Here is a 23,932-nt window from a genome sequence, read left to right on the forward strand (position 1 = left end):
CAGTTCTTACCGACTGCTGACGTGGCAGAATACAGAATATTCTCTTGGTTTACACTTAACCTCAAATTTTCCTTAACTTAAACGATCAAGCTTTCCTTTTATCCTACCACACTTTAACCTTGAGCTTAAGATCCATCCATTCCCTTCACACACCATCACTGTTAACTTTGTGACAGAGAAGGACTCTCCCAGGCCTGGTGAGAGTAACATCCATTTTCTTCACACACCATCACCCTTAACCTTAAGCCTCAAGCTTAAGCTTAACAAGGCGATATCTCCACTAAATAATTGGCATTACGAAAGGGAGGGAGGAGACTCAACTACCTTAGACAAATTCAATGAGAAGAACTACAAAGCTTAGGGTATGCCAAAAAGGAACAGTGGTGAATATATCACTTAAGTGCATTGTTTGTCACATGGTTTCTATAGGAACAATGGCAGTCCAATTTCAAATCCAAGGCCAAAGCAACTCACCACCACTGGATGTACTCACGACTCTACAATTCTAGGTGTTCCTTGACGTTTATGGCTTCAAGAATCTCGTAAGTCCATGGAAGCAATTGTCAAGTCATCACATCTTGTCATCACTCTTGTTACAAAGATGTGATGACACAATTGCTGGAACTTAGCTATCACGATGCTTGAAGGTGTAACCGTCAAGGCTTGGAATTGTAGAGTTGTGAGTCCATCTATTGGTAGTTACTTCGGCCTTAAGGGATTCAAAATTCGAATATCGAGAAACAAAAAATGAGCAGCTGGCGAGCATAAATAAATCATTTGTTTTTTTTCTTTCGCCACACACAAGTTTCATTAGTTCCACTATGTGACTTAGAAGAAGCGCAAACATCTGTATAGTGCCTATTGCCGTTTCAGAATCTAATAAGGGCTCTGTCTTGCGGGGAGTGAGTGAAACAAGGCCTTGCTCTTCTAGCATGTCTCAACTCACTACAATCCTGCTATCAATTCCCCATCCCTGTCCACTTCAGTCTTCAAAATAGAAACCTTGGCAGCCTCCAAAATCACTTCAAACCCGAAGTTTCGTTGACAATGCCATTCTGAAAAAACTGTGGGATATGCTAACTCCGCTAGACTCTATCAAGTGCTCTGCTAGTGTATGATGTCTCACCACCACAAACACTGTGGCTTAACCACCGAGCCTCTGATACTAATGTAAAACATGTGGGATCCAAGGCAAGCAGGTTCTCCCTAGTACCTAACAGATGTGGAAAGGTGAAGTCCCGGACCCGCTCCCACAGTTCCCGCCCATGAATACATGTTTCATCCCTAGTACAGCATCCCATTCTACTCAATAACCTAAGTTGATGCAGAGTTAAAGATACGAATTAATTTACAGAACCACCACTTGCACAGAAGAATCTGGATAACCTCTATGAGGCATGGGGACAGCAAAATGCATGCTCATTGGAAGTCAACTTCACGTCGCATGCATTGTAGCTTGTTGTTGCTACACTCATGAAAGGAAAAAAAATTCGCACCTTTTCACATGATGTCTCGAATGCTAACAGCAAGGCAGAGAAGAAGTGGTGGAGCGCCAGGGAGATCTTGAGCGGGCAGGGCGCTGTGGAGAACAGGGGGACGAGCTTGGCGCCATAGTTTGAATTTAAACCCCAATTAAAAAGACATTAGGGTTCTTGAGCTCTCTAGGGCTTTCGTCCTCTCGCCAGGTATGTGATTTCATGATCGCGGCAGGCAGAGCGCTGCCCTGCGCATTGCATTTACATCCTCCTCCTCTGAATCTAAACCTAGGCCGCTTCCCCTCTCTTTCGCTAATCAATGCGCGTACCGTTTCCTACCTGACAAAAGAGATCCAAATCCAGCCTTGAGTGCCTTGGTTTCGCTCTGGATGCTGGGATTTCTCGTGAATAGGGTAATAGTGGTGATGTTTCCTTTTCCTTCCTTTGTCAGCCAGGCGATGGCCCTTCTTGCTTGCCTTGAAGGGAGGGCTTTTTGGGCTTAGTTTAATCCAATGCAGGTGTTGTGTGTAGCAGGGCATGCCTGTCAGTCCCCACTGGCTAGGCCCAGTTATCCGCAAAAACCTTTGCTTGCTTGCTCGCTCCATCTCTTCCTTGATCATGCTAGGCTAGTCTTAGATTTCAATCAACCAGAGCGTGCGAGCGAGCAGAGCGTGCGCGCCGAGTTGGGTCAATTGGTCCCATGTCTCGAGTGGTTCCCATGGCTTCTTACAAGCACCATCTCTCCAGGCAATGCATTGCCAGAGAGCAGCAAAGAGATCGGCCGAGCGTCAGGTGTGCCAATTTCGTGTGCTTGATTGGCTTGCTTGCGTTGGGCATTCTCGCAATCAGCTTGTCCTCGCTCAGGGTCATGCTAGGCTATCCGCATCGCCACAAGCTGCTGCGCAGTGGCAGGCTAGATCCCCAGGAATTGAATAGAACCTTGTTTTTGCAGTCGATCCAGGATCCTTGGACGCCGGAGGAGCTTCACAGGCTCAACCTCTTGCTGGAAGGCGATGGCGATGTGGTAAATCTGGAGCTTGTGAGGCGGCGGTGGCAGCGTGACATTCCAGAGGCGGCCTCGAGAGCCAGAGCCGCCAGAGCAGCGAGCATCGATGTGGATTCGTACTACCGTCACGACCACCGTCCCAACTCGGGCTATAGGAGGATCTCGGCTAGAGGGTCCAGGTTGCCGGTGGAGCTCACTCATCCTCGATACTCCACGCGTTGGGCGGAAGCGTCTCAAGCTCTACGCTCGTGGCTGAGGAAGAAGAGGTATGATCCCAGTGTCATGAACGAGCTGGTGGATCAAGTGAGTGCTCCTATCGTCAAGTTTCTCAATTCATCAGCAACAGGCTCTAGCGGGCGATTCCGGCAGTGTGCTGTGGTTGGAAACAGCGGCATCCTTCTCAACACCAGGTATGGATCTTTCATCGACAGCCACGAAGCAGTGTTGAGGCTCAACAATGCCAGAGTCACAGGTTTCGAGCAGCACGTTGGATCAAAGACGACGCTTTCCTTCATCAACAGCAACGTTCTAGCTCTGTGCTCTCGACGTCCGGGTTGCAATTGCCATCCATATGGATCCAGCGTCGCCACCGTCGTCTATATGTGCCAGGCTCTACATTTCGTCCACCTCAAGCTCTGTGGCTCTCTCATGGCCGATGCGCCGCTGCTCGTCACTGATCCCAGATTCGATGCTCTGTGCATGAGAATTGTCAAGTACTACTCGCTCAAGAAGTTCTTCCAGAGCTCCGGCGCTGCTGCTTCGGCCAGCTACTCGATCGAGCACTGGAAACGCATGCACGACGGCTCATTCTTCCACTACTCGTCTGGGATGCAAGCGGTGATGCTTGCGCTGGGGATATGCGACAGTGTGAATATTTTCGGATTCGGGAAAGCTGCCACCGCCAAACATCACTATCACACAAACCAGAGAGGGGAGCTCAACCTTCACGACTACGCGGCGGAGTATACACTCTACCAGGATCTCGCCAACAACAAGTCCAATCCTTTTCTAGACGAGGCCTCTGGATTCAAGTTACCGGCCGTCAGGGTTTTCACATAGATAGATAGAGTCGAGTCACCAGGTTCCGGTAGCCTTCTTTCTACGACAGGAAGGAAGTGAAAGGTAAAGGTCGGGCGGAGGCTGGAAATGCAGGCAAAGCAGTGGTGGCAGGTCTTGGGCTTAGCGGTGCTCCTACTCTTTCTCTGCAAGATGTCCGTCATGGTGTTGGACCAAGAGCTCCACCAGCAACACTTTAGCGTTGGCAGCGATACAGATGCAAGCCTGGCGAGGCTCCCCAGAAACCCAAGTCAAGACAAGCGAGGATGGCTGCTCGATCCTCTCAAAGCTGCTGCTCAAGCCGGCCTCTCAGGTAGGCTACTATAGGAATAATGGTGTGTGTGTGTGTGTAGCTTACTTTCATTCTTTCCCAGGTGGAGCGATTGAATGCACAGCAGTTCACGCAGGAGAGATTCAAGTAGGGGCCGTTCGTGCCAATCATCGGCATCACTTTTGCAACGAGACGTTTCTCCTTTGGAACGCTCGAGCGTTGTTTCGTGTAAGTTTTTTTGCGATCGATCTTATAAACCCGGTTGGAGCTGATATAACTTATCTCTCTCTTTTTCTCTCTCTTCCGCAGCTGGAGAACGCATTCATGGACAATGGATATGCGCAGGCTGTTGTTGGAGCTGGCGAGGTATCAATCGCCGCTGCGCCGGCTGGCCGGGCACATGCTTTGGCAAATATTGACAGGCACAAGACACTCTTTTTTTTGGCGTGTCAAGACGCTCTATTCAACCCCGAGAATCCAATGACAGACTTTCGGATATGGGACGATCTGTGACGAAATGAAAAAGCCCAAGGCAAAAGCTCTCTTGGCTCTCGGTCTTATTTTTTATAGAATGAAGCAAGAATCGTCGGTGGCGTCTCTCCGTGGCCGCGGCTTCAAGAATTGTGACACCACAACCCGAGAGAAAGAAATTCTTCTCTTTCTTTTCTTCTACTAAGGAGATGGATGGATCGTTTTCGGTAATAGAGCTCGAGGTAATCAATCGAATCGGGTCGGCGATCAGCATTTGAGTGTCAGCAGCGGGATGATGCCTCGTGTTCGCTTCAGGTACGCGACGTAGTCACTGTAGTGCATCGTGTAGAGTGAGCTCTGGTAGCGAGTGATTCTAAAGCGCCTGCGCAGTGACTCGGTTATAGGACCCATGAATCCTGCTTTTCTCACCAACGAGTCCACAGTTTCCACCTTGGTCCAGCCTGGAAAGATTGCTTTTTTCTATGGTCCTCTGGAAGAAAACAACAACAATCTCACGTACCTTCCTGAGCCGAAACTTCTGGCAAATAAGTGGCACTCCTACGTAAGTTATCCGGATCAGTGAACTCCAAGATCATCCCATGCTTCCCAATCTGCGGGAGTAAAATCAGTAGCAATTCCACCGGAGCAAAATCAATCAACCTCTCCCTAGCTACGAGGCAAGAAGAGAAGAATAAAACTATGCAAGAAAGCAAACAAGCCTCCCAAAAGGCTTGCAAAGAAGAAAATTTAAGAAAAATGCACCTCCCAATCTAAATAATTGGCTGCTGATTCATAGTCTGTTAGAATGGACACGGTACATTCCAGGAAAGGAATCTCCCGGGCTTGAATCGGAGGGAAGCGCCGGTCGCGGAGCGCACTGAAACATAGGTAGAGAAGAGGTCAACATCCTTCCACTTATTTTTTTCACATCTTTTCGCTCGAAACTCGGCTACCAAACACTAGCTAGCAAGGAAGGCATCCACTTAAAACCATAAACAAATGGTGCCATGACAAGGCTCTTTCACGCCAAGCAACCAAAAGAGCGCACCTGGTCAATGCGTAATCCTTGAAGCCAGTGATCAAGCAGCGAGCTTCCAGCGTCCCGATGCATCCTCGCAAGCGAGGCTCTCCACCATTCACAACTTTCTTCCAAGTCACGAACAGTGGGCTGCATGGGGAAAATGGAACGTGAAAGAGAGAATGGCAAACAATGCCAAGAACACTTACTAGTTCCCTTCCTCGAAGTCCGGCGTGGGAATCACATCTCCGGTGTAGTGGGCGACGAGAGTATCGAAGCAATAGACGGCCATCTCCTTGCTAGCGGAGACCATGGTGCTGCTGCTCCTGCGCGTCCGATGATGTTCGGAACCACGCCCCTAGCCACGCCCCAACCATAAGAAAAAAAAAAAGAGGAGAAAAAAAGAGAGCAAGTCTTCACTCCCCTTCCACTCGACTTGAGAATCACTCGCTCACTCACTCGCTCGCTTCTAAGAACAAGCAAGAAGCAGCAGCGGCAGGCATCCCTACCACTTCCGCAAGCCGCCTCTTCTTCATCAACAACAAGAGCCGCCGCCACAAATGAGTGCTGCTGCTGCCGCCACCGCCGCCGATTCGCGCGCCGTCGTCCTCCACCCGAGCGCCGTGGCCGCAGCAGCGCATCAGCCTCTCGTGCTAGGGCATCATCGCCATCGCCATGACTGGCGAGCGCACAGCAAGCAAGCCAAGCCCTAGAAAAAAGAACACGACAAGTAGGGAATCTAATTTGACGAAAGGAAGGAATAAACCTCCTTCTCTCTCCTTTTCAAAATGGCCTCATGCTACTAGCTTGCGCGATGAGCGCCTCGAAGACCTCGGCCCTTTGGTTCCCAAAGGTACTCCGGCAAAGCTTGTAAGCCACCTCTCTCACCACTCGCAATGGCCCCTCGTCTCTCACCACCGCCGACGATTCCAAGTACTGCCGCAGCTCCATCACTTCCCCGCACTGCATTATCAGCGATCGCCAGTGCCCCGGCACCGTCTCGTGCAAGCAGCTCACCAGATCCTCCCATGGCGGCACCGTTTGCATGAAATCCTCGAAGAAGTCCGACGATGGCATCCCGGCCAAGTAGGCCAGCGCGTACGAGGCGCGCAGCAGCGTGTCCGCGCTCGCGCTTCCCTCCGCCTGGAGCCGCACGGCTAGCTGCCCGAAGCTCGCGCACGCCGGGAGAGGACCGGGCACCTCCCCGGCCTCCGCCGCCGCGTTGATCTCCCGGAAGGCCTTGTCGTGGAGGAAGTTGAACTGCTCGTTGATCCTCCGGAAGGCCTTCTGAGAGCCGCGCTCGCTGGAGCAGCGGCGGCACTGGCACTGGAATCCCCACCGCTGGCAGATCTCCTGCCGCGCGTGGAACGGCACCAGCGCGTCGAAGTATGGGAGAGTGATCTCCTCCCCCTCGCCGATGTCTCGAGCCGCGTGGACGAAGAGCGCTCGCCCGACTTCCAGCCGCGCGGCATTCGGACAGCACGAATGGTTGATGAAAGCCGGCAGCGGCCACAGTCCGCACGACTTGGAGTTAAGGATGGCGTCGGCGCTGTTGCACATACCATCGAGCTTGTGCCACAGAGACTGGCCGAACGAGAACTCCTTCACCACCTTGCGGACGCTGTCCGTGTCGATCCTCACGTCGCCATTGTTGTCCTGGTCGAAGGTCTCGGAGTACCAGCGGCTGTTGGGACGGAACAAGTCCAGCGACGGGATCTTGGTCGACGACATGAGGCTGCTCAGCTGCTGGAAATTCCGCCTCGAGCACGCCACCGCCGCCATGATCTTGGCCATTAGGTCCTCCTGAAGTGATGTCGCCTGGCAGCTCGGCGGAGAATCGCTGTAAGCTACTGCCAAGGCATTGGTGACGAGCAGCGTTTCTCCAGCCTTGACGCTCTCGGTGACGAACAGGCCTCGACCGGAGGCGATGGTGGACTTCCGGATTGCCACGGGGCCGACGTAGTCCGCGCAGCTGGGAGCTCGGTCTCGAGCTCGGCCAGCGATGAGGAAGCCACTGATGTCGAAACTCCCGTGCTTGCTCTGCTTGATACTCGTCTCGCACTGCTGGATGAGGCCTCCCATATGATCTCTCGACATCTCCGCAGCCTTCTTCATGCACGCCAGCGCCATCTCGTACTCGTGGAGTCCGTGGAGCGCTCGGGCTTTCCGGCAGTGGCTTTTCACGTTGGAGAGATCCAGCTTGAGCGCGTTATTCGAGTCAGAGAGCGCTTGCTCCGGATTTCCAATCCTCAGCATCGTTTCAGCTCGGTTGGAGAGAGCCACTGCCATCACCTCGCGAAGATTGGAGCTGAGAGTGATGCACTTGGTGTAAGCTTCCGCAGCACCTATCCAATCCTTGGACGCGAAGAGCTTGTTGCCTTCCATCTTGAGCGACGCGGCGCTGGCCTCCTCGGAGATGGGAGCTGGAAACTCACCGCTCGAGTCGGGTACTGCCAACACCCTCTCGATGTTGAGAAGATTGTCCACACGCAGCACCAAAATCCCTCCTTTCTCCCGCTTGAGCACCGGCTCCTTGATCGCCACTCTCATCCCCACTGGAAATCTCTGCTTCACGCCCGCATTGCTCGTGTTGGAGACCGCCACATTGTACACGGACAGCAGCACCGCGCGCTCGCTCGCGTCTTCCAGCACCGTGTGGATGCCCTGGCTCTTGAAAGCCTCGCCACACAGCGTCCCAAAGAGCGCACACCCTGTGTGATGCTTCCCCGGCTTGAGATCCGCGAGTCCGATCGGCTGGAGCTTGTGGAGTGGCGGAGCTGCTGGCTGCGACATTGGCTCCACGGCCACTGCCCCGATCTTACCTCGCGTCGCGTGGATTTCCAGCACGCGTGCCTTGATCAGCCATTCCTCCATTGGGAAAATGTAGCTCCTACCTTAAACCCTAAAAATGTGGAGGGAGGAAGAGCCCTAAAAATGGCGCTCTCTCCATGCGCTTGTGGCTACCAGGTCAGTTCGCGGGCATTTCATTGCGAGCCGCGAAATCTTCGTCTTCTCTCCGGATGCTCGATTCCACGGCAACGACGATGGCAATGCTCATCGCTGGGAATTGAAAATCCGGTCTTGTCCGAGGAGCAGCAGCAGCGTACTCTCACACATTCTCCGATTTTGGAGTGGAACGATGCCTTGAGTTGCTGCGAGCCTCATGGCCAGCACAGGCTGAGAGTAGCAGTGCTCGTGAGTGGAGGAGTGGATAGTAGTGTGGCATTGCGGCTACTCTGTGCGGCTGGACACTCGTGCACTGCCTTCTATATCAAGATCTGGTTCCAGGTACTAGAAAATCTTTTTGGATTGGCAGAGGCATTGACAAGATCTGGCTAGCTCCACAGGAGGATTTCCAAAACTTCTGGTCGTCTTGTCCATGGGAGGAAGACTTGAAGTATGCTCAAGACGTGTGTGACGAGGTTTGCTTTGTTTTTGTTCCTTTCTTTGTGGTTTTCTTATTGGAAGATTTTTTGTTTGTAGGTGGGAGTGAAGCTGGAGATCGTCCATTTGACTGATGTCTACTGGAACAAGGTTGTCTCCAAATGCATCACGGAAGTTCGGGCCGGGAGGACTCCAAATCCTGATATCATGTGCAACACCGTTGTCAAGTTTGGTATGGAAGCTGTTCTTTGGATTTTCCTTTGCGTATACTAAGCCTGACAATCAGGTGCTTTTCTGGATCACATTGACAGGACTAAGTTCGATCGAGTTGCCTCCGGTCATTATGCTCGAGTGGAGCGGTATGTGGATGAGCAGGGGACAATACGTGCACGACTAAAGCTATCAAAAGATGAAGTAAGGCTCCAGCTCTTTTCGCGCTTTTGCTTTTGAGCGAACTGTTGATATTGCAGGTCAAGGACCAGACTTACTTTCTCTCGCAGCTCTCGCAGGAGCAACTGGGATTTCTTATGTTTCCTTTAGGCAGTCTGGCGAAGGTGAGGATCTCGACTTTTTCTCTTTTCACCCGCAAGTAACTCGAATGCTGGCAGCCTGAGGTCCGTCAACTTGCTCATTCTCTGAATCTTCCAAACAAGGATCGGAAAGATTCACAAGGCATCTGCTTCCTTGGCAAGGTTCGTTTCTGCTGGTCCCGTCTCACAATGTCTCTTTGATGGACGGGTTTTACAGGTCAAATTCAGTGACTTCATATCCAGACACCTTGGCGAAAAGGAAGGTCTTCTCATCGAGGCCGAGACCGGAAAAACAATGGGCAAACACAAAGGATTCTGGTTCTACACAATCGGCCAGAGGCGTGGTATTAGTCTCTCACACGGACCGTGGTATGTTCTCAAAAGAATTTTTCCCCCCCTCCTCACTGCAGTCGTGTCGTGCAGGTACGTTGTGGCAAAGGACTCGGAGAAAAATCTGGTTTATATTTCAAGGCATTACTTTTCCGGGGATAAGAAGAGACGAAACTTCTACGTTGATAATTTGAGCTGGTTTTCAACGATACCCGACCCCAGTTGTCCGATAAAATGCAAGGTGGGATTTTCTCGTTTTCATCGTCCTTGCCGTCGATTTACCAGGAATTCCGTGGCCCCAGGTCCGTCACGGTCCCAGTTTTCACGACTGCGAGCTCGAGGTTGAACGGGAGAAGCAGGGTGCCCGTGTGAAACTGCTACACAACGATCAAGCTCTAGCAGCCGGTCAGTACGCAGCGTTTTATGCTGGAGAGACTTGCCTGGGGTCTGGCATGATCACGGAATCGATGGACGATTTAGAGTCGTGCACAGTCTCCGCTCGAGCTTTGGAAGATGGTAGACCAACACTTGGCGTGGTGAAGCAAGACGAACACACTAAATCGCTGCCACTCGGGACTACTGTGGCACGGCTGATCGTGGACAAGCTGCTGGTGCCATCTGTGAGGAAATTGGAGCAGATTCTCGCTAAGATCTTGACACACCACCACAGTGATCCATAGCTCGAGCCGGATTGACTCGACAGGCGCAGCGAAGCAATGCTCTTCTGTCCTCTGGCGTTGGGATTCTCCAAAGGCTGCTAGACTCGCCGGCTGGCTGCTTCAAAGTGAGTGACGTATCCTTTTTCCTTTCGTTTCCTTCTATAAAGTAGCGAAATCGCTCGTCCATTTGACTAACAGTTTTGCTGGTACCTCGAAACTCGAGTGTGTCAAACAGATGGCAAAGACATGGGCCCTCGCTCGCCACCGAGCTGGAAAGCAAGCTATAAGCGAAAGACTGCTAGAAAGGCTTTGAGACAATCCACCATGTTTACCAAGTAAGACTTGTTCGTCTTCGTTGTTTCAGTTAACTGTTCCATGGCCGCCATTAATAGTTTTTGCGATCGCTGTGAATGCAAGAGAAAGAAAAGAAAAAGAAATTTTTTCCGGAGATCTCAACGGAAACAAAAGGAAAGAACAAGAGCTTCCTAACGACCGATCCAAGGCAACGATTGCATCTCGGATTCTCCAACAGCATCGATCGTCAGCAGCAGCAGCAGCAGCAGCGCAAGAACTCGACGCGACGCGATGGGCCTTCTTCTTGTTCTTGGTGGAGGGGCGCATTTCCATTCCCGTCCATCGCCATGGTTCGTTATGGCTAACCTTCGACACACCAAGAAATAGGCCGCGCAGCGGCACAAAACGAGAGAGAAAGAAAAAACAAGACGAACGAACTCAAACCAAACCAATCCAAATGGTTTTATAAAATTCCATTCCTCTATGCCCGATCCCGATCCACAAAACAGTTTCTATGATTGATCGATCAATCCGAGAGACACAGTCTCTTTGCATTTCAAGGAGAAACCATAAATCTTTACAAGACAAACGCGTTTGTGTGTGTGCCAGCCAGCCAGCCATGGCCTCTCGATCGATCCATCGATCAAACGAAGATTAGAAGGAAAAAAACAACCATCCTATCTTCTTCTTCTTCTTTCTGTTCCTCACGGCACCTACAGGATGCGTGAATGGATTCATCTCACTCTCTCGACTCTCTGCTGCTAGATCATGTGAGCAGATGCATGAGCTTGGCAGGAGCGGCGATTTGCGGCTCCTCGGAACAAGGCGGAGGCTGATTCAAGTCGAGAAATGGAAGCGGCTTGGTGGATACCGGAGGAGCTGCCTCGGCATCGATAACGGACGAGGAGGAATCGCAGTCGCTCTGATATGTGGAGCTCTGCTGGATCGCCTTCTGCTGCTCCGGCTCTTGTGGCTGCAAGCAAGGAGAAGATTTGACGAGCCACGCTGCCTGATGGTGGTGATGATCCAGCGCCGCTAGCGCCACGGCCGACGAAGAACTAGTGTTGTTGGTGGTAGTACCAGTCCTCATCTTCTTGACGTCGGGAGCAAAAGCCTGGCGAGCGAGGTGGAGCGATGGCGGCGAGGAATCCACCGGCAGCGCCTGGGGGATGATCAAGGATCGCTTGATGCCATGGCCGCTGTTGTTGGCGGAGGAGCAGATGGGATGCTGGTGGTGGAGGAAGTGGAGTGGAGTAGCCACCGGGATGGCCTCGAATGGGCCTCGGCAAGGGCGGAAGCTTGTGATGGTGGAGATGGCGGATTCGTGGCCTCCTCCGGTCTGGACTGATGGGTGATAGCGCTGCTGCTGGTGCTGGCCATCGTCCACGATCTGGATCATGGACGAGGCGAGGTCGGGCATTCCTAGATTCAGATCCACAACGCTGGCGGCCCGCCCGGATCCAATCATCCTGCTCGGCCCCCTCCAGGACGAGAGATCACTGGCGACGGGCAGCGCCAGCGGTGGAGGAGGGCGGTGGTGGATCAAGTGGTGGTGGTGGTGCTGCTGCTCGTGCTTGGGACTGCTCCAAGATTCCACGGTGGAGCTCTGGCTGGTGCTCTGATCATCGCAGGGCGGGGTGAAATTGGTCTTGGCCTTTGCTCCGCGCAGCGCCCGGGCTGCATTGTCGTAGGCCCGCGCCGCCTCCTCGGCGGTGTCGAAGGTGCCGAGCCACACGCGAGTCTTCTTCCAGGGATCCCTTATCTCCGCCGCGAATCGCCCCCACGGCCTTTTCCTCACGCCCCGGAAGTGCGCCTCCTTCACCGCCGCGCCGCCGGCCGCCACGGACTTGATGCTCACCGCCGCCTCCTCCGCCTTGAAGCCACCCATTCTCATTCCTCTCGATTCGTCAATCCAATGAATGGAGGAATGGATGAATTCGCTCGCTTGCGCTTGCTCGCTCGCTGCTCAGCAGCTAGCTCGCTAGCAACCTTCCAGATCGAAGGGATCGGCCGACCCGATCGGGCAGACCAAGAAGAAGCTCGATTCCTAGGGAAACTCTCTCCGCAAAGAAGAAGAGAAACGCTTCAAAGACCCATGAAGAACCCTAATGCTCCAAGCGCTAAATTTTATTTTAACCGCAAGGGAGGGATTTCCCGGGCGTGCGTGCGGCGGCGGCGGGAGGGCCGGCGAAACGGCCGGCCGCATGCGGACGGCGCGGCGGGCTAGACCTAAAATGGCGCTGGCGGATCGGACGACCAAGATTTGTTTCGTTGCGGCCGTCAATGGTCAAAGCCCGGCCGTCAGGCCGGCCACGGTGCAGTGCGGACAGTGACGGGTGACGACCCGAGGTGGGACCGGACTGGCGTGACGGGCGGCGACGGGCAGATCCGGCATAATCGTGTGCTCGCGCCGCCGCGCCCGCCCTTCAATGCGCGGCGCCGTCCAGCCCGGCCGGTCCCACATGCATGGCGGTATTTTCTTTCATTCCTTTTCGCGTCTTTTGTTTAGTCGGAAAATAGTTTATCTTTTCTCCCATTTATGCCCCAGGCTGACATGGATGGCATTGGTCGGTGATGATGCATGTGGACTCGCAGACACGTGGCGTGCCCGGACTTATGGGCCCCATGCCCCATGTCACACTCTATACGGCTACTCACCGGCTGCTTTTTCGCGCGTACCTTCATGGAATCATTCCGCCGCCCCCACCAGAGGTGCTGATGCCAGCATGACCATGGCCACAAATCAGACATGTGACCACGCATGTCCGTACCAGATCCATGCCTTCTCGGAGAAGAGGTCTTGTCTGCCAGCATCCGTGGCGGCGCTGGCGGCAAAAGACCAATAGAGTAACCTAAATTTTTGGATTGAAAAGAGGGGACGGCATATGCCGCTACCCGTGAATCACGCCCTTGCAGAGTGCCGCCATCCGTACACGCACAACGCCGGCGGTGCTGTTGTCACGCGCCAGGGGTGTATCTGTTTTACCCCTTGGTCACCGACATTACGGTCTTCACTTCACTCTTCAGCTTACCTACACATTACCTCACGTAGAAACTCGAGAGCTTGGGAATGGAGGGTCCCATCCCATGGGTATGCCATGCCATATCATTTATCCCATGGCCGTCCACGGTCCATCCATGCATCCATTCTATCCCTCCCAGCCGTTTTCACCACTTTAAATTACCGTGTCCTCGGGCGTCCTCCTAAATTAATTTTCCCTCCCATGCAGCAGCAAGTATGGTAGAGGTTATGATTTTCTTTGTTGTTAATGTTCCCTTGTGCAGGTACCACACGCCCGAGGTTTACTCCTTAAAAACCCTTTAATCTCGGTAACGATACCCTTGATTATGAAACGGATTAAGCCTTTAGCCTTTGTTTAGAAAAACCACCCCGATCCCGCCATCGCCACTCAAACAAGGAAATGCCGGCAGTAGAGGGACCGGGCGTGCCGTTTGCCGGGAATCCCCCGGGTAGTGTGCAATGCATGTTGTCACAGCGCCGCCACCCACGCACTGGGGCGGTGGGGGCTGCAGCAGCAGGCAGGGCACAGCACTGTACTGCACACTGCATGACCACCGCCATCCACCTCCCTCCCCACCATAGATAGCTGAAAATCCCTGTCCAGTACTGTATTATACACTTATATATGTGCTGGGCGTAGGGTAGAGCGTATAGCTCGCCAGACAGGGAGAGGCCTCGCGACGTCTGCCTAGGCTCTAAATACGTCTTGGTTAAAGTATGTATGAAGTATGAAGACGAGGGGCCCGGGTGATTTGCAGGCAATCATCATGTGGTGATGCATGCGGTTTGTATGTTTGACGGCCACCTACCTAGTGTACGGCCCCTGCGGTGGCCCCACGTGCCAACCATCTGTTTTTCGCGGCTCTTGCGCACCGCGCGGGAAGGTGTTACTGGGCTGCGCGCAGGATGACCACACGGCTGCCGCCTGGCACAAGCGCACGGCAGCCACGTACGACAGCCTTTCAGGTGCCCACCCGGCCGCCGGCCGGGCTTGGCAGGCCGCGGTCAAACGCGTGGAATCGACGGTTGGGATGCCTGCTGACATGGACAACAAGACTGGTGAAAAGACGGCGGGAGTGGCGGCCGCCGTACGGATGGCCGCCACGCGTCGCCATGCCTGTGAGCCGGCGTTCGTGGCCCAACGCCCGTGCGCCTGTCGGCGACCTGTCGGGGGAGAGGGAGTTTTTTCGATTCGATTTGATTAGGCCCCGCATTTTTTTGCCTTGTGACACATTTTTCTAAATTGTGATTGATGCACACCCTTACCATTATCCTTTTGTCTATATTTCTCGTCCAATAGAAGCCCGCAAATTGGTAGTGTTTGGCGCAAAACGTTAAAAGTAGCCATGCCTTTCAGTGAGCGATGGAATTTGCGAGCAGCACATACGCGGACCCATGCCTGGAGTCGAGTCCAAGAGCACGACCTGCGACCTCGGCCCCATAACCAGCATAGCCAGATTGTTGGTAGGAACTTAGCAAGCATCTCCACTCGAGCGCATCGGGCTCAAAGGGCATGTTGAGGATGAGATCCCTGGCGTTATCCAGATGCCCGGCACGCGCAAACAAATCGATCATACAGCAAAAATGCCGCTTGTTTGGGACCAAACCAAAGTCCATGGCCATGGAACTGAAGCAGGCAACACCACGCTCCACATTTCCGCTGTAGCTTCTCGCAATCAAAGCGAGAGCGAAGCAGGACTGGTCGGGGAAAAACTCCGCCTTGATATGATCAAAGGTGTCCAGCGCTTCGAGTGTGTGCCCGGTTTGAGCATAAGCAGCAAGCATCACGCTCCACGATACCAAGCACCGCTCAGGCATGGATCCGAGAACAGCACTCGCAAGCTCAAGGTGTCCGTTTAGCGTCAGGGCTGACAAAAGAGTGTCCCAAGTTACTTGGTCCCGAGCGGGCATTTCGTAAAACAAGGCCTTCACTTCCTTGACATGTCCATGTTGAGCATACGCTGCAAGCATCGAGTTCCACGACACAAGAGTTCTCTCTGGAATACTATTAAACATCACCTTGGCCTCTTCCACGCGGCCGCCAAGAGCATATCCCGAAAGCAACGCCTCCATGGACACAACATTCCTTTGTGGCATGCTGTTGAAAATGTCCTCGGCGAGCTCCAAATGCCCGTTTTGGGCATATGCCGAAAGCAAAGCCGTCCACGCTATGAGATTTCTCTCCGGCATGGCATCAAAGGTATCCCTTGCTTCGCGAACTCGGCCCTGTTGTGCATATGCAACAAGCATTGCAGTTAACGAGACGAGGTCTGCCTCTGGCATGTCTTCAAACACGCTCTCACAGCCTTGGATATTTCCTGCTTGCGTGTGGGCGTGAAGGAGAGCCGTCCAGGCCAGCAGATTCCGCTCGGGCATTCTATCAAACAGCTCTTGGGCTCTTTGAAGATGATGGTGTCCACTCTGGGCATATGCGTCGAGCATCACAGTCAAGGCTATTAGATCCAGTTGTGGCATCGAATCAAACATCGCTTTTGCAGCATCAACTTGGCCATCTGATGCAAATTGTGCTGCCACTGTCGTCCACGATATAAGATCGTGTTCTGGCATTTGATCGAGCAAGCGCTTTGCTATGCAAAAATACCCAGCTGTGGCAAATGCTCTTATGATGGCTGTCCACGACACCAAATCCCACAGCGGCATTGAGTCGAACAGAGCTATGGACGCTTCGAGGTCGCCAGATCTGGAGAACGCGCCGAGAAGGAGATTCCAAGATATAAGATTCTTCCAAGGCATCTGCTGAAAGACGGATCGAGCTTGAAGAGAATGCCCGTTCCTGGCATACACCGAAATCATACAGTTCCATGACACAACGGAGTGGTGTGGCATTGAATCAAACACTCTCTTTGCTTCGTGGAGATTTCCATTTCGGACATGCTCCGAAAGAACACGGTTCCAGTCCTGGAGCATTGGATCAAGCACACGATCACCATCGCCGTGAGAGCAACGACCACGTTTCTAGCTAAGAGCCATGACGGGTCTTTGCTGCTGCCCTTCTTCCTCGTACTCGACCTACAAAAAGGAGAGCGCGTGAGAAAATTCACCAAGGAAGAAGGAACCACGCACCTCAACTGTTGGCCGCCTCTTCTTCTTTGGAAGAAGAGCAGCCTCTTTACGCTTCCGCCTTCTATCGTCATCGTCATCGTCTTCCTCCTCCTCGTCACTGCCATCGCTGTCGTCTTGAGCGTCATCTCCATCGTTCTCGAGCATATTCATCGCTGTGAAGTCTTCGATATCATCCTCTTCTTCCAGCTCGTCATATCCTTCTACATACTCTGGCACGGGCTCTTCTTCTTCTTCCTGGAAAGAGAAAAGAAACGGAAAAACTTGGCAGTGAGCAATGTTTGTCTGGAATGTCAGCTACCTCTTCTTCTTCTTCCTCTTCTAGTTGCGTGTCATCGAGAACTTTGTTGTAGAGCTCGGTTGGGAAATTGTATATGTCACCGTAAGTACCACTTTGAAGCCTCTGGAGCAGTTCTTTCTCGATCGCCTGAAACAACGAGTGTTGTTCTAAGACATGGAAAGAAAACCAATGATCTCGTTGCAATTACCCTGTCAAGAACAGCCGCAACTTCAGCTTTGGCCTCCCTACGGGCCTCCCTCTTGACTTGCTTTGCAGGCATCGTCACAAGCTTTTCACTGCAGTGAAAGAGCGCACGAAAAATCCGTAAGAGAAGAGATTGAGGAAACAACTATACGAACTTGTTTTTCAAGGCGAGCCTGCGCATTCGGATCAAATACTGTGTCATTTTTGTGAGACGCTGCTTGTTTTTGTGTACCAAAAACTTCGGCCAATGTTGCTACAAGGAAAAACCATAGATTGAACCATGAGCAGAGTGCTAAAATCCATCTAAAACATACCAAATGCTTGTCAACGAGCTCCAGAGCTTTCGCATAGTTCTTCGGAAGCTTCAACCTTTCCCACAGCTTATTTGGAGTGTGTGCTCTCTCTATACTTTTCATATAGAGATACAAAACCCCTGAGAAAAAACGAAAGAAAATAACTTGTTTTGAGAAGAAAGAAGAAAGAGCTTGCTTGCCTTCGTGCTCCCTGATTGTGGCATATCGACTGTTGGCAAGAGGACAGGAGCTGCGATTGCAAAGCCCCGTGACATTGTATTGATTCCGACAGAAACTCTGCGTCTGGGTCCTGCATTTCCGATCGATCGCAATTGAGAGAGAGATCCACCAGCGGCAATCGAGTCGCTTACTTGGCCCGGAAGCTACACTGGTTGTGATTGATCACCTGCCATATCACCTCGTCGTGCTGCATCCTCGCTTCGCCTTAAACCCTAACCCGCCAGGGCGAGTTTAGGGTTTGTGCCGTACATATATGACCATGGGATGGATGGTACGGACGATCGGCTGAATGGTAGGCAAATCACGTGGGAAAATGGTCGGTAAGGTTTCCTGGCCGTCCGATTTGATCGACTGTGGAGAAGAAGAAGAACACACCCTTTCTGTGGGAGAGAGGACGAAGCGCGAGGAGGGAGATGGGGAGCGCGGAGCTCGAGACGCCAATCTTTCCACTCAGCGCCTTCAATGTCAGCGTTGTCGTCGCCCTCCTCTCCATCGTCGCCGGCGCCTTGTTCTTGTTGATTTCCAGCCGCCGCTCCAAGAGTGAGTGATTCTTCCTCGGATTTCTTCACAGATCCGATGCGCAAGGCATTCTTGTCTCGAATCTGTGCGCGCTCGCGAGTTTAGGTCTGATCGAGGATTTTTCTTCCAGGGGCTTTGGATCCCGAGAAATGGATCGATTTCAAGCTGGTCAAGAGGGTCCAAGTTAGCCCCAACGTTACCAAGTTTCGATTTGCATTGCAGACTCCAACCACGATTTTGGGACTTCCAATCGGCCAGCATATGATGTGCCGGTAAGAAAAATTCCATCCCTTCGCGATCCTTGCTCACGCATTGTGTTTTTCTTTGCTCGCTAGTGGTAAAGACCGAGATGGAGCTGATGTGATCAAGCCTTACACACCGACAACGCTGGATTCGGATGTTGGTTACTTCGAACTCGTTGTCAAGGTGTGTTTCTCCTCACCAAACGAGCGAACGTTCCATGTCTCAAAAGAAACTTCTTGCAGATTTATTCTCTAGGACGAATGTCTTACCATTTTAGCGAGCTCAAAGAGGGTGACTACTTATCGTGCAAAGGACCCAAGGTGAAGTGAATTCCTTCCATAGCTTCCTTCTCAACAACAGGAATTTTGCAAACAGGGCCGCTTCACTTACAAGCCAAACAAATTCAGAGCTTTTGGTATGCTTGCTGGTGGTTCCGGCCTGACTCCAATGTACCAGGCAAGCCCTCACGTTTTCTAGCCTCAGATACGAGCATGAAATCATGTTTCTACATTTCAGGTGACTCGGGCCATTTTGGAGAACCCGGCTGACAAAACAAAGATCTTCCTCATCTATGGGAACGTGACATATGACGATATATTGCTCAAGGTGAGGTGCTTTTGTGCTTTCTTTCATCGCGCGCGGTCTTGTCACTCTTGTCTTTTTTACAGGAAGAGCTCGACAGCATGGTAAAGAAATTCCCGGGCCGCTTTGGAGTGTACTACGTACTAAATGACGTGAGTTTCTCAGCTCCACACATCGCAAAATCTCTTTTTTCTCAGCTTAAGTGCAACTAACTTGTTCTTACTTTCTCTCGGTCCAGCCTCCGGCAGATTGGAGTGGTGGCGCAGGCTTTGTAACAGCGGACATGATCAAGACGTACTGCCCAGCTCCTGCCGATGATATCCAGGTACGTAGCACGAGAAGAATTCAAACGCTAGAAGCGATGACGAACTCTATTTTCTTTCAACAAACAGATTTTGAGGTGTGGACCTCCTCCGATGAACAAAGCGATGGCCACACACTTGGATGCGCTCGGCTACTCTAAGGAGATGCAATTCCAATTCTGAAAAGGGACCAAGAGCACCTCTAATGATAAACAAAAACCATTTTTTTTGTGCTTCTCTCTCTCCCTTTCTCTCTCGATTAATAGGGCTATACACGAGAATGCAAAACCCAGAGCTTGGGTTTATGGCGGCTTCCTCGCTCGCAACGCTGGCGAGGCCAAACGGTCTTGTAAGTAGAACAAATCTTAGTTTTGTGGATCCTGGAAGGGACTACCTAGGTGCTAGCCTGTGGTGCAAACAAAGAGGAGCTAGAAAATCCTTGCTAGTGTGCGCGGATGCCAAGAAGATCGCGATTGGCGAGCAATCTCGACTGGCTCTACAAGCCGGGATTGACAAACTGGTGGACGCGGTTGGTGTCACACTGGGACCTCGAGGTTTGCTTTCTCTGTTGGAAGAGAACTTTTTTTTCATGTGGTTTTTCTACAGGGAGAAACGTTGTTCTCGATGAGAAGGACAAGGATATACCCAAAGTCATCAACGATGGAGTAACAATCGCAAAGATGATAGAACTTCTAGACCCAATGGAAAATGTTGGAGCTTCACTCATCAAAGAGGTCTGGCTTCTCTCTCTTCGTTTCTTCTAAACTTCTGCGAATCAATAGGTGACCATGAAAACGAACGATTCCGCGGGCGATGGCACTACCACGGCAGCTGTTGTGGCAAGGGAACTTGTCAAGCTCGGCCTCTTAAGTGTATCTTCCGGTGCCAATCCTGTTGCTTTAAAACGAGGAATCGATAAGACGGTCTCGATGTTGGTAGAGGAATTAACACGAAGATCGCGGCCAGTCAAAGGCCACAACGATATCAAAGGTATGCTCGGTGGTGTTTTCTAAAACTCGTTGCTTACTTTGCTCGTTCCTCAGCAATCGCGACGATCTCTGCTGGTAACGACGATGCTGTCGGGAAAATGATAGCGGACGCTTTGGACAGAATTGGTCCGGATGGGATCCTTTTGATCGAATCGTCGTCAACTTTGGAAACTTTTCTCGTGATCGAGGAGGGAATGCAGGTATATGTTTCGTACGTGTTTCTCTTGTTTGCGTTCTTTGCTGAGACGACTTAGCACATAACAGTAGTTTGACAGGGGCTACATCTCCACAAGCTTTGTAAACAATCAATCCAAGTCGACCGTGGAGCTTGAAAACGCGCGCGTCCTGGTGACAAACCAGAGAGTTTCATCAGCCAAGGACGTAATTCCAGCTCTGGAGAAAGTCACACACCTGGGCACTCCATTGCTCGTTATAGCCGAAGACGTAACAGGAGAAGCACTATCCATGCTCGTTGTCAACAAGATGAGGGGCATTGCGCAAGTTGCTGCTGTCAAAGCTCCAGGCTATGGTGATAGGAAGAAGGCCCTTCTGCAAGACATTGCAATCTTCACAGGTTTGTTGCTCTTCCATTTTCTAGGAGGCCCTTGACGTTTCTTTCTTTTGTAGGTGCCGAGTTTCTGGCTGGTGAGCTAGGATTGCAACTTGAAGACTTGACGATCGATCAGCTTGGTGTTGCAAAGAAAGTTACAATCAAAGAGAAGTCGACGGTCATTCTGGCTGATGATGCTACCAAGGGAGAGATCAAGGCAAGAGTTGCTGAGATCAAGAAAGACTTGGAGCTGTCAGACTCCGCATATCATTCCGAGAAGCTAGCAGAGAGAATCGCAAAGCTCTCTGGTGGAGTGGCTGTTATCAAGGTTTGTAGCAACACATATCTCTCGAGAACACGCTCAAAGTCTTAGAAGCTGTCTTTTTACAGGTTGGAGCTGCGACGGAGGCGGAAGCCGAAGATCGAAAGCTCCGGCTTGAAGACGCAAAGAACTCCACTTTCGCTGCTGTCAAAGAGGGAATTGTTCCGGGCGGAGGAGCGGCCATGGTTCACTTGTCAGCGGCTGTTCCAGGCATCAAGGAGAGTCTAAGCGATCCTCAAGAGAAGCTCGGTGCTGATATCGTGCAAAAGGTATGGCAACCTTCGCTGGTGGCTTGGTTTTCACTCTCTTTTCCAGGCACTTTTAGCTCCGGCAGCTTTGATTGCCAGCAACGCGGGCGTGGAGGGACAGATGGTGGTGTCAAAAATCCTCGAGAGCGAGTGGGAGTTTGGCTACAACGCGATGACGGATAAGTTTGAAAACTTGGTTTTGGGCGGAGTGGTGGATCCGGCAAAGGTGACGAGGTGCGCTCTCCAGAATGCGGCGTCTGTGGCGGGCATGGTGTTGACAACCGAGGCCATCGCCGTGGACAAAGTGAGAAAGCCAAAGCCCAAAGTCCCTCCCGTCCCAGGAGTAACGGACCAGCTATAATACTTTGTTCCAAGACAATTTAGAATTCGCTCACGAAGCATAGTTTATTGTGTTGACTTAATGTATACAATAGCTGGAAAAATTTGCTGTGGTGAGATCGCTGGCCTATTGATCTTGGCCTTTTGCGGTTGATCTGCAATATAAATTACAAATGCAGGCTCCTCGGCTGTAGAGAGGTAGCAGTAGTTGAAAATGTTCAAGTCTAGTTTGATCTTGACAGTATTGGCTGTGGTGATCTCTGTAAGTTATCCTGGTTGTTTAGTTTCATTCATCCTGTTTACGTTTTGCAGGCATCCGGATCATCTGATGGTAGTCCTGGATACAGCCATGAAGATCACGGTCATCACGGTGTAGCTACGGAATTTTGCACTGGTAGTTTCTTGGATACGTGCAGTCTGAGCTCTTACGACCAGAAAGCCGGAGTCCTCGCCGCGAGATGCACCAAAATAGATGGCACGAAACAAAACACGACACTCAACGTCAAGTCTTGCCCTTTGCACGTCCGGAGCTGTACGTTTGATTCGAGTTGCGGGAACTTCAGCTGCAAGCGTCGGGACGGTCGGGCAGTAGATGTGACCAAGCTTGCCACAAATATCAATGGCAGGCTGATTTGCTGTGCTCGTCCTCAAGCGCAAGCTCCCATCTCGCCTCCGGCCCCGGCGCCAGCTCCTTCCGCTAAGAAGCATAAAAGAATTCCATATTGATACTAAAGAGAGAGAAACCAAATGTTTTCCTAAAGTTCTAAAGAAAAATAATGTTTTTTGGGTTTTATCTTTGGGGGCCAGCTATGGTGTTGTGTACTTGATGCTATCCTCTAAACCATGGTAAAGTTGGGCATAGAAACTTAGCCTCAAGAACCACACAGTCCGCTAGAGCCGTTGAGGGTCGATTTGGAGGTACCCGATACAAACACTAGCTCTCCCCTGAGAAATGGTTTTATGGTAGATTCTAGCTTAGGTTAGTTTCCATTTTGTGTTGCGATGGTCTCTGTCTTCTCAGTTTAATCAAGAGTTTAGAAAGATCACAACCTACTCGATGCTATCATACCTCCTGTAGAGGATGGTGTAGATTGGATCGTGGACAGAAATCTTAAAGAGCTGGATGCTCACGTAGTATGCAGCAGTGACACTGGAAAGAGCTTACATTTTAGAATCTTGTGGAGTTGAAGAGAAAAGCTAAGAAATGTAAATACCTTCCAAAGCAAACCAGGAGAACTATCCAAATAATTCTGCTCGCGACACTGTCTTCTTTGTACCAAACCCAGCACTGCACGAAACACAGTTAATCCACTGCAATTAAAAGAAGCTAGAATCTCCTCTCTCACGCCAAAAATGAAGACTAGAATGTAGAAATCCAGCAAGGTCTCCTTCATCCACCTGAGAAACCAAAAGCCGAATCAAATGGAACGAATCCGAGATCCAATTCACTCACGCTGTGAGGAGCTCCATCCTGAACGGCGATCCATCCGTGACGCAAGTATAAGCAATCGTCGCGGCCAAAATCGTGCCCAGTGCGATGAATCCCACCCTCGCCAGAACCACGCCTCCCGCCATTGACGAAAAATGCTTGCGGCCCTCAACAGCCCACGTATATGCAATACAAAACGATCCTCGAATATGCCCTACAAGCTTTTGTGACTGATCGACTGCTCCATAGAAGACGAGGCTTCCCGGAGGCCACTCATGTCTGCTTGAGAATGGTCGCCACTGCCAGATGCCTCAATTGCAGGGGGTATGCTTGTTCTTCGTCAAGATTTGAAAAATCTTTCCAAGAGCTTACGTTCCTGGCTCGAGGGGCGGCTCGAGCCTGGCCGTCAATGACCAAGCTCGCGCTCTAGTACTGCTTGAAAGTCAATGCTGGCTTGGCATAGAGATGGCAAGATGGAGACCGCGACTTTGACAGATCAGTCAACAATCGCCACCAAGGTTGATCCAGGTCCTGGCGCCCTGGATTGGAGGCCATGGCGCACTCGATGTACGTCGACGATACCGTGCTCAGTTTGTACGTTTGCTTCGTGAAAAAGAGAAAGAAGTTAACAAGACCGGCGTTGTCCTCGCTCCGAGTCCTGTCCATGTTGGGTAAAACAGCACCTCGGCTTGGTCAGTCCACAGGGACGCACTTACACATCAGCTGCTAGCGACTTGAGAGCACAATATGCATCTTTATGTGCCCACTGTGAAGTAGAGTGCTCGTTATCGCCAG

The 23,932-nt window shown here is 51.6% G+C and overlaps 10 protein-coding genes across 14 annotated transcripts; 5 read left to right on the forward strand and 5 right to left on the reverse strand.

The window, feature by feature from the left end:
- Positions 1-1,626: 1,626 nt before the first annotated feature.
- Positions 1,627-4,368, forward strand: LOC112342753 (beta-1,6-galactosyltransferase GALT29A-like). Its single transcript, XM_024665038.1, has 3 exons — positions 1,627-3,850; positions 3,912-4,036; positions 4,118-4,368. Exon 1 carries the CDS (start codon positions 2,176-2,178, stop codon positions 3,538-3,540), a length of 1,365 nt encoding a protein of 454 aa, XP_024520806.1. The 5' UTR covers positions 1,627-2,175; the 3' UTR covers positions 3,541-3,850; positions 3,912-4,036; positions 4,118-4,368.
- LOC112342763 lies at positions 3,628-4,321 on the forward strand. Its single transcript, XM_024665062.1, has 3 exons — positions 3,628-3,850; positions 3,933-4,036; positions 4,118-4,321. The coding sequence occupies exons 1-3, from the start codon at positions 3,628-3,630 to the stop codon at positions 4,319-4,321; spliced, it is 531 nt and encodes a 176-aa protein (XP_024520830.1).
- LOC9639413 (uncharacterized protein At2g38710) lies at positions 4,327-6,030 on the reverse strand. 3 transcript variants are annotated; one of them, XM_024665042.1, is made up of 7 exons: positions 5,807-6,030; positions 5,507-5,655; positions 5,328-5,447; positions 5,042-5,156; positions 4,800-4,890; positions 4,709-4,740; positions 4,545-4,661 (listed from the first exon to the last, which is right to left on the reverse strand). In XM_024665042.1, exons 1-7 carry the CDS (start codon positions 5,936-5,938, stop codon positions 4,653-4,655), a joined length of 648 nt encoding a protein of 215 aa, XP_024520810.1. In that variant the 5' UTR covers positions 5,939-6,030; the 3' UTR covers positions 4,545-4,652. The 3 variants fall into 3 exon arrangements, with proteins under 3 accessions (XP_024520809.1, XP_024520808.1, XP_024520810.1); XM_024665041.1 differs by lacking the exon at positions 4,709-4,740 and having other exon boundaries at positions 4,327-4,661; XM_024665040.1 differs by having other exon boundaries at positions 4,327-4,740; positions 5,807-6,027.
- Positions 6,031-6,080: 50 nt separating this feature from the next.
- On the reverse strand, positions 6,081-7,091 carry LOC112342764. Its single transcript, XM_024665063.1, has one exon. It carries the CDS (start codon positions 7,089-7,091, stop codon positions 6,081-6,083), a length of 1,011 nt encoding a protein of 336 aa, XP_024520831.1.
- A 17-nt stretch (positions 7,092-7,108) lies between these two features.
- LOC9639440 lies at positions 7,109-10,978 on the forward strand. The gene is made up of 11 exons (XM_002991253.2): positions 7,109-7,139; positions 7,222-8,585; positions 8,645-8,719; positions 8,781-8,913; positions 8,968-9,095; positions 9,152-9,235; positions 9,290-9,373; positions 9,429-9,580; positions 9,635-9,782; positions 9,844-10,325; positions 10,436-10,978. The coding sequence occupies exons 1-10, from the start codon at positions 7,109-7,111 to the stop codon at positions 10,219-10,221; spliced, it is 2,577 nt and encodes an 858-aa protein (XP_002991299.2). The 3' UTR covers positions 10,222-10,325; positions 10,436-10,978.
- A 34-nt stretch (positions 10,979-11,012) lies between these two features.
- LOC112342754 lies at positions 11,013-12,586 on the reverse strand. Its single transcript, XM_024665039.1, has one exon. It carries the CDS (start codon positions 12,386-12,388, stop codon positions 11,261-11,263), a length of 1,128 nt encoding a protein of 375 aa, XP_024520807.1. The 5' UTR covers positions 12,389-12,586; the 3' UTR covers positions 11,013-11,260.
- Positions 12,587-14,698: 2,112 nt separating this feature from the next.
- LOC9639441 (protein MAK16 homolog) lies at positions 14,699-17,851 on the reverse strand. Of its 2 annotated transcripts, XM_024665076.1 has the most exons (8): positions 17,746-17,851; positions 17,575-17,684; positions 17,396-17,514; positions 17,237-17,334; positions 17,086-17,173; positions 16,899-17,024; positions 16,601-16,834; positions 16,380-16,546 (listed from the first exon to the last, which is right to left on the reverse strand). In XM_024665076.1, exons 1-8 carry the CDS (start codon positions 17,805-17,807, stop codon positions 16,493-16,495), a joined length of 891 nt encoding a protein of 296 aa, XP_024520844.1. In that variant the 5' UTR covers positions 17,808-17,851; the 3' UTR covers positions 16,380-16,492. The 2 variants fall into 2 exon arrangements, with proteins under 2 accessions (XP_024520843.1, XP_024520844.1); XM_024665075.1 differs by lacking the exons at positions 16,899-17,024; positions 17,086-17,173; positions 17,237-17,334; ... (1 more) ...; positions 17,575-17,684; positions 17,746-17,851 and having other exon boundaries at positions 14,699-16,546; positions 16,601-16,716.
- A 77-nt stretch (positions 17,852-17,928) lies between these two features.
- On the forward strand, positions 17,929-19,497 carry LOC9639442 (NADH--cytochrome b5 reductase 1). The gene is made up of 9 exons (XM_002991254.2): positions 17,929-18,154; positions 18,264-18,405; positions 18,469-18,559; positions 18,619-18,696; positions 18,752-18,832; positions 18,893-18,982; positions 19,045-19,110; positions 19,197-19,283; positions 19,351-19,497. Exons 1-9 carry the CDS (start codon positions 18,028-18,030, stop codon positions 19,441-19,443), a joined length of 855 nt encoding a protein of 284 aa, XP_002991300.1. The 5' UTR covers positions 17,929-18,027; the 3' UTR covers positions 19,444-19,497.
- On the forward strand, positions 19,457-21,901 carry LOC9639415 (ruBisCO large subunit-binding protein subunit alpha). Its single transcript, XM_002991255.2, has 8 exons — positions 19,457-19,814; positions 19,867-19,994; positions 20,043-20,250; positions 20,304-20,449; positions 20,517-20,823; positions 20,877-21,127; positions 21,190-21,390; positions 21,437-21,901. Exons 1-8 carry the CDS (start codon positions 19,466-19,468, stop codon positions 21,728-21,730), a joined length of 1,884 nt encoding a protein of 627 aa, XP_002991301.2. The 5' UTR covers positions 19,457-19,465; the 3' UTR covers positions 21,731-21,901.
- A 577-nt stretch (positions 21,902-22,478) lies between these two features.
- LOC9639416 lies at positions 22,479-23,323 on the reverse strand. Of its 2 annotated transcripts, none has more exons than XM_024665054.1 (5): positions 23,162-23,323; positions 23,055-23,106; positions 22,923-22,996; positions 22,778-22,858; positions 22,479-22,717 (listed from the first exon to the last, which is right to left on the reverse strand). In XM_024665054.1, exons 1-5 carry the CDS (start codon positions 23,281-23,283, stop codon positions 22,684-22,686), a joined length of 363 nt encoding a protein of 120 aa, XP_024520822.1. In that variant the 5' UTR covers positions 23,284-23,323; the 3' UTR covers positions 22,479-22,683. The 2 variants fall into 2 exon arrangements, with proteins under 2 accessions (XP_024520822.1, XP_002991328.2); XM_002991282.2 differs by having other exon boundaries at positions 22,479-22,721.
- Positions 23,324-23,932: the final 609 nt, after the last annotated feature.

Source organism: Selaginella moellendorffii, unplaced genomic scaffold (assembly GCF_000143415.4).
Source record: "Selaginella moellendorffii unplaced genomic scaffold, v1.0 SELMOscaffold_118, whole genome shotgun sequence".
NCBI lineage: Eukaryota > Viridiplantae > Streptophyta > Lycopodiopsida > Selaginellales > Selaginellaceae > Selaginella > Selaginella moellendorffii.

Coding starts and splice junctions, on each gene's coding strand:
- LOC112342753 (XM_024665038.1), top strand. CDS start 2,176: ATGTCTCGAGTGGTTCCCATGGCTTCTTACAAGCACCATCTCTCCAGG.
- LOC112342763 (XM_024665062.1), top strand. CDS start 3,628: ATGCAGGCAAAGCAGTGGTGGCAGGTCTTGGGCTTAGCGGTGCTCCTA. Junction 3,851..3,932: donor TGCTCAAGCCGGCCTCTCAG/GTAGGCTACTAT, acceptor TTGAATGCACAG/CAGTTCACGCAGGAGAGATT. Junction 4,037..4,117: donor ACGCTCGAGCGTTGTTTCGT/GTAAGTTTTTTT, acceptor TCTCTTCCGCAG/CTGGAGAACGCATTCATGGA.
- LOC9639413 (XM_024665040.1), bottom strand. CDS start 5,938: ATGCGCTGCTGCGGCCACGGCGCTCGGGTGGAGGACGACGGCGCGCGA. Junction 5,157..5,327: donor AAGGATTACGCATTGACCAG/GTGCGCTCTTTT, acceptor CCTATGTTTCAG/TGCGCTCCGCGACCGGCGCT. Junction 4,891..5,041: donor CCAATTATTTAGATTGGGAG/GTGCATTTTTCT, acceptor TTACTCCCGCAG/ATTGGGAAGCATGGGATGAT.
- LOC112342764 (XM_024665063.1), bottom strand. CDS start 7,091: ATGGCCAAGATCATGGCGGCGGTGGCGTGCTCGAGGCGGAATTTCCAG.
- LOC9639440 (XM_002991253.2), top strand. CDS start 7,109: ATGTCGCCTGGCAGCTCGGCGGAGAATCGCT. Junction 8,914..8,967: donor CAACACCGTTGTCAAGTTTG/GTATGGAAGCTG, acceptor CCTGACAATCAG/GTGCTTTTCTGGATCACATT. Junction 9,374..9,428: donor GCATCTGCTTCCTTGGCAAG/GTTCGTTTCTGC, acceptor CGGGTTTTACAG/GTCAAATTCAGTGACTTCAT.
- LOC112342754 (XM_024665039.1), bottom strand. CDS start 12,388: ATGAGAATGGGTGGCTTCAAGGCGGAGGAGGCGGCGGTGAGCATCAAG.
- LOC9639441 (XM_024665075.1), bottom strand. CDS start 16,444: ATGCTCCAGGACTGGAACCGTGTTCTTTCGGAGCATGTCCGAAATGGA.
- LOC9639442 (XM_002991254.2), top strand. CDS start 18,028: ATGGGGAGCGCGGAGCTCGAGACGCCAATCTTTCCACTCAGCGCCTTC. Junction 18,560..18,618: donor ACTTCGAACTCGTTGTCAAG/GTGTGTTTCTCC, acceptor AACTTCTTGCAG/ATTTATTCTCTAGGACGAAT. Junction 18,697..18,751: donor TATCGTGCAAAGGACCCAAG/GTGAAGTGAATT, acceptor TTTTGCAAACAG/GGCCGCTTCACTTACAAGCC.
- LOC9639415 (XM_002991255.2), top strand. CDS start 19,466: ATGATAAACAAAAACCATTTTTTTTGTGCTTCTCTCTCTCCCTTTCTC. Junction 20,251..20,303: donor AGGCCACAACGATATCAAAG/GTATGCTCGGTG, acceptor CTCGTTCCTCAG/CAATCGCGACGATCTCTGCT. Junction 21,128..21,189: donor GTGGAGTGGCTGTTATCAAG/GTTTGTAGCAAC, acceptor GTCTTTTTACAG/GTTGGAGCTGCGACGGAGGC.
- LOC9639416 (XM_002991282.2), bottom strand. CDS start 23,283: ATGGCGGGAGGCGTGGTTCTGGCGAGGGTGGGATTCATCGCACTGGGC. Junction 22,997..23,054: donor TTCTAGTCTTCATTTTTGGC/GTGAGAGAGGAG, acceptor TGTTTCGTGCAG/TGCTGGGTTTGGTACAAAGA. Junction 22,859..22,922: donor CTCCTGGTTTGCTTTGGAAG/GTATTTACATTT, acceptor AGCTCTTTCCAG/TGTCACTGCTGCATACTACG.